The sequence below is a fragment of the Pseudorca crassidens genome, chromosome 3 (assembly GCF_039906515.1).
Source record: "Pseudorca crassidens isolate mPseCra1 chromosome 3, mPseCra1.hap1, whole genome shotgun sequence".
Taxonomy (NCBI): domain Eukaryota; kingdom Metazoa; phylum Chordata; class Mammalia; order Artiodactyla; family Delphinidae; genus Pseudorca; species Pseudorca crassidens.
In genome coordinates, this window is record NC_090298.1 from 115,122,113 (window position 1) to 115,138,142 (window position 16,030).

The 16,030-nt window shown below is 37.9% G+C and overlaps 1 protein-coding gene across 3 annotated transcripts in view; it reads left to right on the top strand.

Moving 5' to 3' along the window:
• The first annotated feature begins 114 nt into the window (after window positions 1–114).
• PKD2L2 (polycystin 2 like 2, transient receptor potential cation channel) overlaps window positions 115–16,030 on the top strand; it is a 39,931-nt gene continuing 24,015 nt past the window's right edge. For all 3 annotated transcript variants that reach the window (XM_067731844.1, XM_067731843.1, XM_067731845.1), the window contains exons 1-4: window positions 115–2,365; window positions 3,983–4,116; window positions 5,815–6,071; window positions 8,610–8,831. In XM_067731844.1, coding sequence (XP_067587945.1) covers window positions 2,305–2,365; window positions 3,983–4,116; window positions 5,815–6,071; window positions 8,610–8,831 — 674 coding nt within the window. In that variant the 5' untranslated portion in view covers window positions 115–2,304. The remainder of the gene's footprint in view (window positions 2,366–3,982; window positions 4,117–5,814; window positions 6,072–8,609; window positions 8,832–16,030) is intronic.

Here is a 16,030-nt window from a genome sequence, read left to right on the forward strand (position 1 = left end):
ACTGCTGGTTTGTATCTATTAAGCGACACACAGCAAAACCTATGAATAACAAGTTCCAAGAGACCAACAATATTATGCTCTAGAACAGCCTGTCTTGGTGAAGCTCACTTACAGCTAATTTCTCCAGAGAGGGAACTAAACTTTTTACGGTTTGCACTTCGAAGGCAACCAGAATAACTTAAACCATGACAGAATCTCTCCTGAAATTGTGATTTTGTTTTAACCAAACAGGTTTCTAATTCTTTAAGGAGTCTACTGAGCTCAATGGATTAAGAGTAGACTGCAGAGTCATCTACCTAATTCTTATATTTAATGTAAATTTGAATACCTATATTTTGGGCTTTTTTCCTCCTACATTTCTAGTTCAGATAACCTACTACTTTAGAAAACAATTTTGCCAGCCTCTGAGAGTCCAAGTACAGGAAAGGGCAAATCCTTGTATTAAACTATTCTTAAGCTAGGCCAGTAGCCCTTTCTTCTCAGGTCTCATCTCCACTGGCTGCTGGCCTTTCGCTACACCTCTCCTATTCGTTTTATCATTGGTAGTCTTTGACCCTCGCTGCTATGTGGCCTAGTTTTCCTTTTTACCTGACATGAAACAGCATTTATCAACATCACCCTACATCTCTTTCCGAGAAATAACAAAAGTGGCTTTATCTTTTACTTTCAAAACAGCTTGAAGGGTTTCTTAGCTGGCTACCCTGGGGCTTTCCACTGAATTCCTTTTTTATTTGCCTTTTTACCAACCTAAGAATCCCTGCCCCCCTCCCCCCCTCATATTCTGGCGGGCTTATGGATGCCTTAATTTACAACCAAATTTGTCCTTTTCTATAGCTGGTTTACAAACCTTCTCACTTTTGCAAAGCTGCTGGGTCAGATGTGAGTCTGGGCTCCCAAAGACTACTGTTTTGGGCTACGCTTTTACCTTATCACTGCAGAACTTTTTTTTTTTTTAATCTATTTCAACGTTCTCTTAAGCCATATTGGGTGGAAAGAGGGGTGGAAGCTATTTCCAGCAACAGCTCTCGATTACTAATAATCAGTATCTAAAAGCTGCAGCGGCGGAGTGGGGTCTTGGTTACAAATTCGGGCTTTGGCGTCGAGCAAACCTTGCCCCAACGGGCCTTTGGTAAGTAATTTATTCTCCTCAGTCTCTTCAGGTCTAAAACGAGGACAAAACACATACCTTTCAGGAAAGGGCGGTGTGAAGACTAAACAAGCCAAAAGATGTTAAAAGTCAAGAATGGGTAGCCCATTATAATTAATTACTACGATTTTTATGATTAACCCCAGGCCTAAAGCCAGGTTTGCCCTAGAAGTTGGTCCTCCGCAGGAGACAAACGCCACCACGCTCAGGCCCGCCTCACGCAAAGCCTTTCCGTAAAGGCCTCGGTGCGCAGGCGCGCTGGCATCTTCTAGCGCCGCTTGTTCCCATCGTGGAGCCTGGGGCTCGCGCAGGCGCATGAGCTAGGCGCGCACCGTGTGAGTATCGCGCAGGCACCGCTGGCGGAACGGGCGTTGTCGTCCAAGTTTGCCATGGCTGAGGCGTCCCGGTGGCACCTAGGCGGTGAGGGGTTCCTCTAGGGAGTGGGTGGGGCAGAGCAGAATGGGCTATTGCAAATATCCTGCAAGGAAGTCTGTAGCCCCACGTGTATTCACGTGAGAGATGACCTCCAGAACGGTTAGCCGTCGCAGACTCCCCTTGAGAAGCGGAGAGGAACTGTGGACCCATTTCACAGACAGGAAAAGTGAAGCCCTGAGGGAACATCTCGCCCCTTGCCGGAAGCTGGAGCTGGGCGCTGCCACATGCTGTATAGTAGCCTTCTCTAGGCCGGCCTTAGAAAGCCTTTGTTGATCTAGGGAGTAGTGGCCTTGGCAGAACCCCAGGCTAAGTCCTTTTACCCCCTCCAGCAGGAGCCAGCCATCCCAAGAAGCAGAGTTAACAGGAGGAGAAAACGATTAGGGGCAGAGGAGGGGGTTTTGTTTGCTTTGTATTTTGCTTTTTCATTTTAAAACAAGACTGGTGAGGAAACATCCGGGTTATAAAATTCATTATATACGGTCATAAAATGATTGCCCACTATCACCATGGGAAAATGTTAGTAATTAGTCCTTCTTCATAAAAGTGAGAGTAAAAACATAACCAGAAGCCATTGGAGCTTTCCTTCACACAGTGTAAACAGCTAAAAGCGCCTGTGTTTTTCCATCCCTATTAGTTATATATATTATAAATTAAGGAAAATTTTTGTTTTATATCTCACAGGAACTCCAAAACATAAGCTGCATTACAGAAAGGAAGTAGAAATGAGAACCACACTTCAGGAGGTCTTACTCTACCTTATTTTTTTAATAAACTTATGTATATGTAAGTACACAGATGTAGATGAAGACACTGTTTGAACTAAGAAGTTATGTGCAGATGAAAAACAAAACATATGGATTTTATAAAACCATACGCTTTCAGACTACTGAAACCCCTCAAAAAATAGTGACACATTTTAAACATCTTAAATTCATTTAGGTTGACATTATTTCCAATTCTTAAGGGGCACAACTTTAGGTCACAGAAGTAATAAAAAGCTTTCATAGTCAACACTGATTTAATTAATTATTCCTTTCTGTTGGCAGTTCTGTCTTGAATATAATTATTCCCTTGAGTTGCCAATTCTTGATTTCTTTTAGAGCGATACAGATACATTAGCTTTGCTCTAGTTTCATAGGTCAAACTACAAATGAGGCCTAAGAAGTTAGTCTTGATGTCTGCTTTGTTCTTTTCCCTGGCCTGTTGCAGAGTTAATAGTAAAATATGCTAGTTCTGAGTCACAGAAGATATGAATCAATGCAAATCTTTAGGGAGAACCAGGAAAACATCTCAACCTACATTCCTCCTATCTGTGGGTCAATATCATTGACTTAATCAGTATTAAAGAGCATTTTGTCTTTACAGCACCCAACATATAGTAGATGCAAGCTCACTGACTGGACTTATGTTGGTACAGCATACATAGTGGCAATTATATATCGCTTAACTAATTAATTGGTATTGTAGGGGTGAGCTTGAGTCAGATCTGGATTAAAAAGACAGCTTTAACCAACCTTATAAATTAAGATATTTTAGATTGCTTTTTAACTGCTTATTACAAACCATTTGGGGAGTGGAAAAATATTTAAAGATTACTCATAATCCCATTATTCAGGGATTTTTTTTAAAAAACACCTTTTCATAATTAGGAAAAATTGGAAACAAATCTCCAACAGGATTTGTTTAATATTCGGTATATACAGTGAAATACTATGCAACGTTAAAGAATGGCATAGGCTCATGTGTGCCATGGAATGATGTTGAAGATATATTATTTCTAAAAATAAAGGCCTTCTAGCAAAAAAAAAAAAAGACATAGTTAGTATATACCCTGCTCTAAAACGCACCCACCCACCCCTAGGAAGAGTGAGAAAGAATACTAGTTAATGTTCTTCTCAATCTTATCATGTGCCAAAACATAGTTTTAAATGTTCCACATGAATTATCTCACTTCTCATAACAAAACTATGAGGTAGGAGATATTATCCCTATGGTGGGACTCAAACCATTATCTGTTTGATTTTAAAGTTCATAGCCTAAACTACTCACTATATTATGTTGCCTACTCTCAATATTGGAAAAAAAACCCATCTTGCAGAATAGTATGTATAATGTGATCTCAGTTTTATAAAAATAAAGTTATTTTCTCTGTAAGTGTCTATGCATTTAGAAAAATCTGAAGAATATATGCCAAACCTAATTCTAGCAGTGGGATTACAGGAAACTTCTTCCTGTTTTGTATATTTCTATTTTAGGTTTTTTTATTATTGCTCTCATAATTAGAAAAATAAAATTGAATTTTCAAAACAAAATTGAGAACAAATTACAAGTACATTTTTAATCCTGATAAAAATTGTGTTTTTAAATGTAAATTTTTAAACAAAAAATTCTTCTCCTTAGTGACTTTTGGGATGGTAAACCCACATATGTATTACTTAAACAAAGTTATGTCATCTCTATTTTTGGACACGTCTGTGCATGGTGAAGAAAGAATCAACTTTAAGTCTATTCGCAGCATAACTGACTTTTGGAAGGTAAGATGTCATGTGACTGTGGATGAAGTAGCTTTAGGCATTGCATAAACAAGCCCTTGGCACACATAGTAGGCACTTGATACATATTTATTGAAGGAATGAATAAAAATGTCATTTCTTTAAACTATTAGAATCAATCAACCACTAAGTGTTTATTGAGAACCTGTGTTCTCAGTGTGATAGAGTTCTTGTAACTTTAAAAAAGTGATATTTGTTTTTTTAACATTATCGTTGCATTTGGGAAATAGATTTCTTATGTGGGAGTTAGGATCCAAAGTCAGTCTAAAATTGTATACAGTGAAAATTACCGTTAAAAATTCCTTAAATTGGGCTTCCCTGGTGGCTCAGTGGTTGAGAATATGCCTGCCGATGTAGGGGACACAGGTTCGTGCCCCGGTCCAGGAAGATCCCACATGCCGTGGAGCAGCTAGGCCCGTGAGCCATGGCCGCTGAGCCTGCGCGTCTGGAGCCTGTGCGCCACAACAGGAAAGGCTACAACAGTGAGAGGTCGCATACCGCGCAAAAAAAAAAAAAAAAATTCCTTAAATTGCCCATAAATTAAAATATATGTGATTTTGGTATACAGGCCTATACTCTTGTGTGTGTGTTACAGTAATGTACAGTATATAATAAAGAGTACATTTACAAAATATAATTTTATAGTGTTTTTAATTGCATAAGAGTATCATTCCTTTAGCATTAGAACAGACTTGTTTTTTTTGTTACACTTAACTTAGCAAGATGTTCACATTATGAGGAAAGAACAATTAAGGGAACAGCAGTTTCAGGTATCCTATGTCACAAACATTGGGACATACAAGGAAGAGGTAGGGAAGGCTTTCCAGAGGTGATCACAATTCAGTTGAGTTTTAAAGGATGAGTAACAGAAGACCATCCTAGGAAGAAAAAACGATATGTACTATAAGTAATGCATCATGTGGAACTATGTTTTGGCATTATAGGAATATAGGAGATGAGGTGGAAAAGACCAAACTATGAATTGAACAGAGGTCTAATCATGAATGCCATGCTAGGAATTTGAAACTTATCAAGGAGACAATGTCATTTCCTGAGAGTGAGAGAAGTGTGAGATAAGGCAAATGATTAGAAGTCATTGGCTTAGGCCAAGTGAAATATGTAAGAATGATAGGAAATTTTCCCTGAGACAAGAAGTGGAGCCCAACTGCTTCTTTTTTACTGTGCTGTCTTGAGGTATGTATGTGGCCAATGGCAAATAAGACAAAGGCAGGAAAGAAAAAAAATGAACCCTAGGCTTAGGATCTCTTAGAAGGAGCACATAGTGACAGAGACAGAAGAAGCAGTCACCACCACCAGAGTTGGAGAGGAAAGGGGGGACACAGATAACTTCGAGGTGAAGCCATGAATTGTGGCTATGACCAGTCCTGATATTCATGTACTGGGGGAGAGTTTTCAGTATACCTCTCGGAGAAGAAGGGTTATGGAACTAAATGAGTTAATACCCGTAAAGTGCTTAGAGCAGTACATAGTAAGTACTCAAGAAATGTTAACCATTTTCGTTATCATCATCAACATCATCATTTACCATTACCATTATTAATGGTAGCTTGGCTAAAATCACTGATTTTTATATTCTTATGGATAACATTATGAATGTAGATTCTGTTATACACTTGACATGAAATATTTTTCCCATAACATTTATTTTTCTATATGAAGTTTATGGAAGGACCCCTTTTGGAAGGCCTGTACTGGGACTCATGGTACAATAACAAGAGTTTGTATGACTTAAAGAACAGCAGTCGCATCTACTATGAGAACATACTTTTAGGAGTCCCCAGAGTCCGTCAACTAAAAGTCCGCAACAACACGTGCAAGGTCCATTCATCCTTTCAGTCCTTGATGAATGAATGTTATGACAAATACACTTCTGAAAATGAAGATCTGTCTGATTTTGGCCTTAAATATGATACTGAGTAAGTAGTATAAAATTACATGTAACTTTTTCTAGCAGTTACCATTGTATCTTCAAACAATTGTGAAAACATATTTATTTTCCAAATAATACCAACAGGGGCCTGGCAGGTAAGGAGACTGTTTCAGTAATAGTATCAAAAGAAGACTCCGAGATGCAGTGTTTAGAAAAGGAAGAGTAAACCTGGTTTTTTTTTTTTTTTTTTTTTTTTTTGCGGTACGCGGGCCTCTCACTGTTGTGGCCTCTCCTGTTGCGGAGCACAGGCTCAGGACGCACAGGCTCAGTGGCCATGGCTCACGGGCCCAGCCGCTCCGCGGCATGTGGGATCTTCCCGGACCGGGGCACGAATCTGTGTCCCCTGCATCGGCAGGCAGATTCTCAACCACTGCGCCACCAGGGAAGTCCATAACCTGTTATTTTTTTTGTTTACCAAAGGATGTGAAGTGTTTTTTTTCCAACTGTGGTAAATGAAGTGCTAAGTCATATTGGACACAGGGCAAAGCGCCCATTTTTGCTTTTACAAAACTCAATCAGCTTTTCTGGCTCTGGCAAGATGCCCTCAAACACATTCCAAATGCTTCTTGGGATCCCTAGGGAGTGTCTTTGGTGTACTCTGTTGCTTTCTCACTCTGGCTTACTTCAGTGATATCTTCTATTGTCGCCAATGTTGAAAAGGGGCAGTTATGTTTTACAGACACTGCATCTGATGATACCCGCCAAAGATCTTATGGCCTTTGTTCTCCAAAGTGGCTGAGGCTACTGCTAGTGTAGACTCATGTCTACACTTTATATTGAAAATGTAAAAGCCCAAAGCCACTGACACTACCCCCGCTTAACACAGAAGCTGCTGGTATCATTGCTTTTAGGGTCATATGAAAATCATAGAGGCAAAAAATATATCTTTTTTAAAATTTGATATTTATCAGTGATGAAATATTTACAAAGTCCACCCTTTCCTACTCATAATTCCCACTCCAGAAGCAGCCACTTTTAGTTGTTTCTTCTTGTATATACTTCCTATTTCTGAATAATATGCTTATACTATTTCTTGATTTTATAGTTTTATATATCTATTGTCTCCGTCATGGAAAGTGTCTGTCATATATCCCTCTTATGCCACTCCCTCCACATACACACTTCCTGTTCCTCTTAGCCTGTAGTTATACTGTAATTTTTGTTAATCATTAGTCGATGTTTATTTTATAAATATGAACAGTGATTACATTTCCTTTCTTGAACAACTACCTCTCTACCCCTAGGATTGATCATTGCTTTGTGGGTTTTGTTGACTTATTTTTTCTTTCTATGAGTTTTGGGTGTTCTTGAGGGCAACAAAGTGCTTGTATAATTCTTATAAACCTAATAAATTCATAAGTATGGTGACACATTCTCTTAAATATTATACTATTATAACAGTACTACACACTATTTCCCTTTCAATGAAAAATTACAAGATAAGTCAACTATTAATTACACATTTAAATTTGATCTCAAGACTAATCTGTTAGGTATTCTAATATTCCAAATTTTCATAACAACTACAAATAATTTAAATACCAAAATTAACATTATGGATTTAGAATTTTAATACGTGTCATTTCCTGACAAACAAAATAAGAATCAATTTGTGCTTGTTTTTCTTTCTAAAATGTAACATTCATTAATTAAAACCAGTATAAAAAATTGGAAGTAGGAGAGGGTTGGTGTAATAAATGTTCTTGTTTCAATTTAACAATCATATGGAAAATGCTCAAACATACAACTATGGAATTTTCATTAAAAATGAGTATTTTATCTTAGTGTTGTCACTTTTCTCTGCTGAAAACAAACATGGTGTTACTAACAGAAAAACAAGTTTAAGCAGAGGATCTTTGGATAATTGTTCAGATCTGTTTTAGGAGACTGAATAGGGACTAAAATGAAGAATCAAAGCTTTACTTTTTGATATTGCATAACTAAGTTAAAAGTAGAAAGAATGGAAACAAAATTTAGTTATACAGATTTTCCTTTGTGTTCTTTCATTAAAATAAGATACCTATATAACAATATAGACATTGTAACAAAGTTTTTATTTATTGGGCATTTATAAATGGTATATGATCGTTAAAACACAGACTGTGAAGCATCTTTTTCCCCATACTGAGACAGATATTTCTGAATCAAAACCCTGGATATTTTTGTCCTACTCAAAGACTAAAGATCTCGTCAGATAACAGAGACAACATGTTAAAGAAAAAATCCGTCATTATTTTCTAGATTTCAAGTTCCCTGAGGCAACAGATGGATTAAAAAAATTTTTTTCTCATAGTATGTAGTCCAGTGTGTTGCCCACAATAAGCACTAAACAATGAAAACATATTCAATCTTAATCCTTTTAGCTTAATCCTTAACTCACCATCTTACTTCAAAATTACTATAATACTTATGAACTTAGTACTTTTTTTTTAACTACTACTTTCAACCAAAGGTTAACTTAAATTCTTAGATACTTCTCCGTCAGGCTTTCTCATCTCTCCATTATTCTTTTTATATCTAACAGATGGAAGTACTCTGCTCCTATTATCAACTCCCCTTGGCATTGGGGATTTACTGGTGTTTACCGAAATGGGGGATATATTTTCACTTTATCAAAATCAAAATCTGAAACCCTAAACAAGTTCATTAATCTTCGAATGAACAGCTGGATCACAAGAAGCACTAGAGTTATTTTTATTGATTTTTCATTATACAATGCTAATGTAAATCTGTTTTGCGTCATCAGGTGAGTTACTCAAAACCTCTTATTAGTATACTGAATTTAAAAGGCACCCAGAGCCCTCATTAAGGTTTCCAGTTTGGGCATGTTTGTACTGAGATTAAAATCATAAGCTCCAAAATAAATATAATGTAATTCTTCCAATAATGATAAAGAAGAAAGAGCAACATCATATTCATTGTTTCAGGATATGTTCCGAAACATGGAGAATTACATACAATAGGTTAGTTTTATATTGCTTAAGAATATGTAGTCTTATTTATTGCCATTCTGCAGTTGGACATATCTAACATTTAGTCCTAATGATTTCTTCCTTTAAATCAGATCATTCAAATCTGTTGATTTCCTTTCAGAATAAGCTTCTTTATTAAGTTACTCATTTTTGTCTCAAGAATGAACAATTTAAAATTCAAACAATATATAACAGTAGCCAGCATCCCAGAAATGATTACAGCCAATGGTGATTTGCAAAAATAGCCCCAATTCTTCACATCTTTGCCATGTAAATTTGCAGTGACCTGTCACCCAGGGCAGGGTGCACTGCCCCAGAACTTGATTCTGGGTTCAACCAGGTGACTTTCTTTGGTCAATGGAATGTCAGCAGATATGATACAAGCAGAAGCTTGAAAAGGGTTTGTAAATTAAAACGTGCCCTCTTGCACTTCTGCTATTGCATGAGAAGGACATGCCTGGGCTAACCTGTTGGACCCAAGAAAAAGATGACAGACATCCCCTCTCACAAGGAGGAGGACAGAGAACCAACCAAAGAGAAAAAATTATTTCTGTAGGTCTGATTACCTTAGGTAATCTGCCTAACCTGGACCATGCTATTTGGCTTAGGCCTGGGTTCTAGAATCAAACACTGTCAAAGCAAATAGGATTACTGTGATTGAATCTGCCTGGGGATTGAATTGGCTTCTGCAAAGGGATCTGAGAATGAGTGAATGCCTGATACAATTAGGGTTCTGTTAGAAAGGAGGAATGGGATAATGAATGCTAGACAGGCAAACAATAGTGTCCACTAAGTCTCAGTGAGCCACATTTTTCTCATGAGTCTTACATTTTTACTCTGGAATATGGAATTGGCATTTACTCTGATAGGGGAATTTTTCCCCTGTGCAACAGTGATGGTGAAACATAATCATGGCCTTTAAAATTTGTAAAAATGAAAACAAATGAATTACCATCAGCAGCCAATGGACATTTTACCTTTTATGTTATAGTATTTTCTTTCAGGGAATCAGCTTCTTACCAACATTTCCACCCTTCCCGATAGTCCTGGTTAGGGATAAAGTGAAGAATACAAATCACTTCTATGTCCTAAATAAGAATAGAAACAGTGGGGTAATTGGCTTAAAGTCATATGAAGAACTCCTTGTAATACTAGATTAAGTCCATATTTTCTGTCTCTAGGTTTTGTGCTTATTCTGTTACCTTTAGTTTTTTTGCATATTTATTTATTTATTTGTCTCTGCTGGGTCTTAGTTGTGGCATGCAGACTCCTTAGTTGCAGCATGCATGTGGGATCTAGTTCCCCCACCAGGGATCGAACCCAGGCCCCCTGCATTGGGAGCACAGAGTCTTACCCACTGGACCACAAGGGAAGTCCCATCTATGTTACCTTTTAAAATGTTATTTCTTAGAAACTTTAGCAGATTTTGAAACTTTTAACTGGTAGTATATCTAATCAGTAGTTGTATGGGAGCATATTGCTTACACTAAGACTTTATCCACTTATTTTCCCTTTGTACACATATCTGGCAAACTAAACTGAATACTCATCATTTTTTGCTTTTTGTTTACTAGTCTACACTTCAGATCAAAATACTGAGTTTCTTTCACTTCACTCACTTACCCAACATTGCGCACATACTATACGCAAGGTGTAAAAACAAATTCCTGTTTTCTATTTGTTAACTGGTTGTTTTGTTCTTGGTTTTGGTGGTTTTTTGCTTTTGGGGCCACACCTTATTCCAGTACCAATAAGATTTGCTAATATCTTTAGGTAGGAATAATTACATCATGGCATTGTGATAGAGATGCTGGTTCCTTAAATTACTGTCAATTCTTAATTATCTGCAGTTGTGGGAACACTAGAAATACAGAGAACTGCCTCAAAATCTTTTTATATTTAGTATTGGAATTAATTTTTATATTTCTATTTGCATATAGATCTTTGTATCCAACATCCAGTGCCTAAAGTTAAACAGAAAACATTTGCTTTAGTAAAATATGTTATCTTGACATTTAGAAGCAAGAAGTATCTCTGATAAGCTAAAGGGGGAGAGTGTATTTCCCTCCTCTGAAATATTAAAAAATTATGTATTTTGTGGGGGGAGTCCTGACTAATAACAGTAACTAACAGTATAGCATGTTCTTGAACATCATCTTGTTCTCCTGTAGGGATAAATTAGTATCCCAGTTATGAATGAGCAATCAAAACACAGAGTAAAATGAATGTCTAGCTAAAAATCACATCTTTCTTTCTCATTTACATTGGTCTTTGACCACTGGGAATTTTCAGAGTACCAAAAAAAAGTGGAGCATTAAAAAAGAAGTAATGGAGAAAGTGACGTCACGCCAAGGGCACTGGCTCCCAGAGGCGCAGGCAGGAGTTGAGGGGCTAGGGCTCTTTGGCACCTAGGTTGAAACTAGTTTTGTGTGTCTGAGGTCTCAGCTGGGAGACTTGAAGACTGGGTCTGTGATCATCTGAAGGCTCATCCACTCACAAGTTGAGTGGTTGATGCTGACGGGTGCTGAGGAACTCCATGTGATATTTTCACGTGGACTAGTTTGCACTTCCAAAGAGCATGGTAGATGAATTTGAACGGGTGAAGACTAGAAGTAGATTTGCAATATTTTCCTTTGGCAGAACAGAATTCCATTAGAGCAACTTTCATTGTTAGAGAGAGGAGAGAGAGAGAAGCCTCGTTTGTTGACGTCACTTGGTTCATGAAGCCTTCACCTAGAAGTGAAGCTGCTGAACAAACCTTGAGAAGAATCATCTCCTGCTTCAATCTGCTGCTGGATAGGAACTAATCAGAGAGACAGAGAGGCAGAAGACGGAGAGGACGGCGTCCAAGGCTTTTGTGATCACAAATCTCGCCTCCACTCCAACTCCCTTTATACTTTTCTTGCAAAAATAATAATATAAATAAGGAGGTGGTGGGGTTTCCAAAAACAAAAATCATAACCTTCAACCATCTGGGGAAGGCAAAAATACCATCCACCTCAACTCTCAGTTCGAAAATAAAGTTGTACCGCACGCAATCAGGATGTTACTTAAGAGTGTTCTTAAAAGAACATATGGGGCTTCCCTGGTGGCGCAGTGGTTGAGAGTCCACCTGGTGCAGTGGTTGAGAGTCCACCTGCCGATGCAGGGGACACGGGTTCGTGCCCCGGTCTGGGAAGATCCCACATGCCGCGGAGCGGCTAGGCCCGTGAAACATGGCTGATGAGTCTGCGCGTCCGGAGCCTGTGCTCCGCAACAGGAGAGGCCACAACAGTGAGAGGCCCGCATACCACAAAAAAAAAAAAAAAAAAAAGAACATGTGTGTGGCTGAGAGGGTCATGGTGCTCTGGGGTGGAAGAGCCGAGTTCAGGACATTGGTCCACCGAGACCTCCTGGCTCCACATAATATCAAACGGCAAGAGCCCTCCCAGAGATCTCCATCTCATTGCTAAGACCCAGCTCCACTCAACGACCAGCAAGCTATAGCACTGGACACCCTTTGCCAAACAACTAGCAAGACAGGAACACAACGCCACCCATTAGCAGAGAGGCTGCCTAAAATCATAATAAGGTCACAGACACCCCAAAACACACTACCAGACCCAGTCCTGCCCACCAGAAAGACAAGATCTAGCCTCATCCATCAGAACACAGACACCAGTCCCCTCTACCAGAAAGCCTATACAACACACTGAAATAACCTTAGCCACTGGGAGCAGACACCAAAAACAATGGGAACTACGAACTTGCAGCCTGCGAAAAGGAGACCCCAAATACAATAAGTTAAGCAAAATGTGAAGAAGGAGAAACACACAGCATATGAAGGAGCAAGGCAAAAACCCACCAGACCAAACAAAGGAAGAGGAAATAGGCAGTCTACCTTTAAAAGAATTCAGAGTAATGATACAAAAGATGATCCAAAATCTTGGAAATAGAATGGAGAACATACAAGAAATGTTTAACAAGGAACTAGAAGAACTAAAGAGCAGACAAACAATGATGAATACAATAAATGAAATTTAAAATTCTCCAGAAGGAATGAATAGCAGAATGAGGCAGAATGGATAAGTGACCTGGAAGATAAAATAGTGGAAATAACTACTGCAGAGCAGAATAAAGAAAAAAGGATGAAAAGAATTGAGGACAGTCTCAGAGACCTCTGGGACAACATTAAATGCAACAACATTCAAATTATAGGGGCCCCAGAAGAAGAAGAGAAAAAGAAGGAACTGAGAAAATATTTGAAGAGATTATAGTTGAAAACTTTCCTAATATGGGAAAGGAAATTGTCAATCAGGTCCAGGAAGTGGAGAGAGTCCCATACAGGATAAATCCAAGGAGAAACACGCCAAGACACATATTAATCAAACTATCAAAAATTAAATACAAACAAAAACTATTAAAAGCAGCAAGGGAAAAATAACATACTAGGGAATCCCCATAAGGTTCACAGCTGATCTTTCAGCAGAAACTCTGCAAGCCAGAAGGGAGTGGCATGACATATTTAAAGTGATGAAAGGGAAAAACCTACAACCAAGAAACAAGAAACATCTCAAATAAACAACCTAACCTTACACCTAAAGCAATTAGAGAAAGAAGAACAACAACAAAAAAAACCCCCGCAGTTAGCAGAGGAAAGAAATCATAAAGATCAGATCAGAAATAAATGAAAAAGAAATGAAGGGAACAATAGCAAAGATCAATAAAACTAAAAGTTGGTTCTTTGAGAAGATAAACAAAATTGATAAACCATTAGCCACACTCATCAAGAAAAAAAGGGAGAAGACTCAAATCAATAGAATTAGAAATGAAAAAGAAGAAGTAGCAACTGACACTGCAGAAATACAAAGGATCATGAGAGATTACTACAAGCAACTATATGCCAATAAAATGGACAACCTGGAAGAAATGGACAAATTCTTAGAAAAGCACAACCTCCAAGACTGAACCAGAAAGAAACAGGAAATATAAACAGACCATTCACAAGCTCACTGACCACTCACTGAAATTGAGACTGTGATTAAAAATCTTCCAACAAACAAAAGCCCAGGACCAGAATGATTTACAGGCGAATTCTATCAAACACATAGAGAAGAGCTAACACCTATCTTTCTCACACTCTTCCAAAATATAGCAGAGAGAGGAAGACTCCCAAACTCATTCTACGATGCCACCATTACCCTAATACCAAAACCAGACAAAGATGTCACAAAGAAAGAAAACTACAGGCCAATATCACTGATGAACATAGATGCAAAAATCCTCAACAAAATAATAGCAAACAGAATCCAACAGCACATTAAAGGATCATATACCATGATCAAGTGCGGTTTATCCCAGGAATGCAAGGATTCTGCAATATATGCAAATCAATCAATGTGATAAACCATATTAACAAATTGAAGGAGAAAAACCATATGATCATCTCAGTAGATGCAGAAAAAGCTTTCAACAAAATCAACACCCATTTATGATAAAAACCCTCCGGAAAGTAGGCATAGAGGGAACTTCCCTCAACATAATAAAGGCCATATATGACAAACCCACAGCCAACATCGTTCTCAATGGTGAAAAACTGAAACCATTTCCTCTAAGATCAGGAACAAGACAAGGTTGTCCACTCTCACCACTAATATTCAACATAGTTTTGGAAGTTTTAGCGATAGCACTCAGAGAAAAAAAAGAAATAAAAGGAATCCAAAACAGAAAAGAAGAAGTAAAGCTGTCACTGTTTGTAGATGACATGATACTATACACAGAGAACCCTAAAGATGGTACTAGAAAACTACTAGAGCTAATCAATGAATTTCATAAAGTAGCAGGATACAAATTTAATGCACAGAAATCTCTTGCATTTCTATACATTAATGATGAAAAATCTGAAAGAGAAATTAAGGAAACACTCCCATTTACCATTGCAACAAAAAGAATAAAATACCAGGAATAAACCTACCTAAGGAGACAAAAGACCTGTATGCAGAAAACTATAAGACACTGATGAAAGAAATTAAAGATGATACAAATAGACGGAGAGATATACCATGTTCTTGGATTGGAAGAATCAACACTGTGAAAATGACTATAGTACCCAAAGCAATCTACAGACTCAATGTAATCCCTATCAAACTACCAATGGCATTTTCACAGAACTAGAACAAAAAATTTCACAATTTGTATGGAAACACAACAGACCCCGAATAGCCAAAGCAATCTTGAGAAAGAAAAACGGAGCTGGAGGAATCAGGCTCCTGGACTTCAGCCTATACTACAAAGCTACAGTAATCAAGATAATATGTACTGGCACAAAAACAGAAATATAGATCAATGCAACAGTATAGAAAGCCCAGAAATAAACCCACGCACATATGGTCACCTTATTTTTGATAAAGGAGCAAAGAATATACAATGGAGAAAAGACAGCCTCTTCAATAGGGGTGCTGGGAAAACTGGACAGCTACATGTAAAAGAATGAAATTAGAACACTCCCTAACACGATACACAAAAATAAACTCAAAATGGATTAAAGACCTAAATGTAAAGCCAGACACTGTAAAACTCTTAGAGGAAAACATAGGCAGAACACTCTATGACATAAATCACAGCATGATCCTTTTTGACCCACCTCCTAGAGAAATGAAAATAAAAACAAAAATAAACAAATGGGACCTAGTGAAACTTAAAAGCTTTTGCACAGCAAAGGAAAACATAAACAAGACGAAAAGAGAACCCTCAGAATGGGAGAAAATATTTGCAAATGAAGCAACTGACAAAGGATTAATCTCCAAAATATACAAGCAGCTCATGCTGCTCGATATCAAAAAAAACAAAAACCCAATCCAAAAATGGGCAAAGACCTAAATAGACATTTCTCCAAAGAAGATAGACTGCCAACAAACACGTGAAACGATGCTCAACATCACTAATCATTAGAGAAATGCAAATCAAAACTAAATGAGGTATCACCTCACACCAG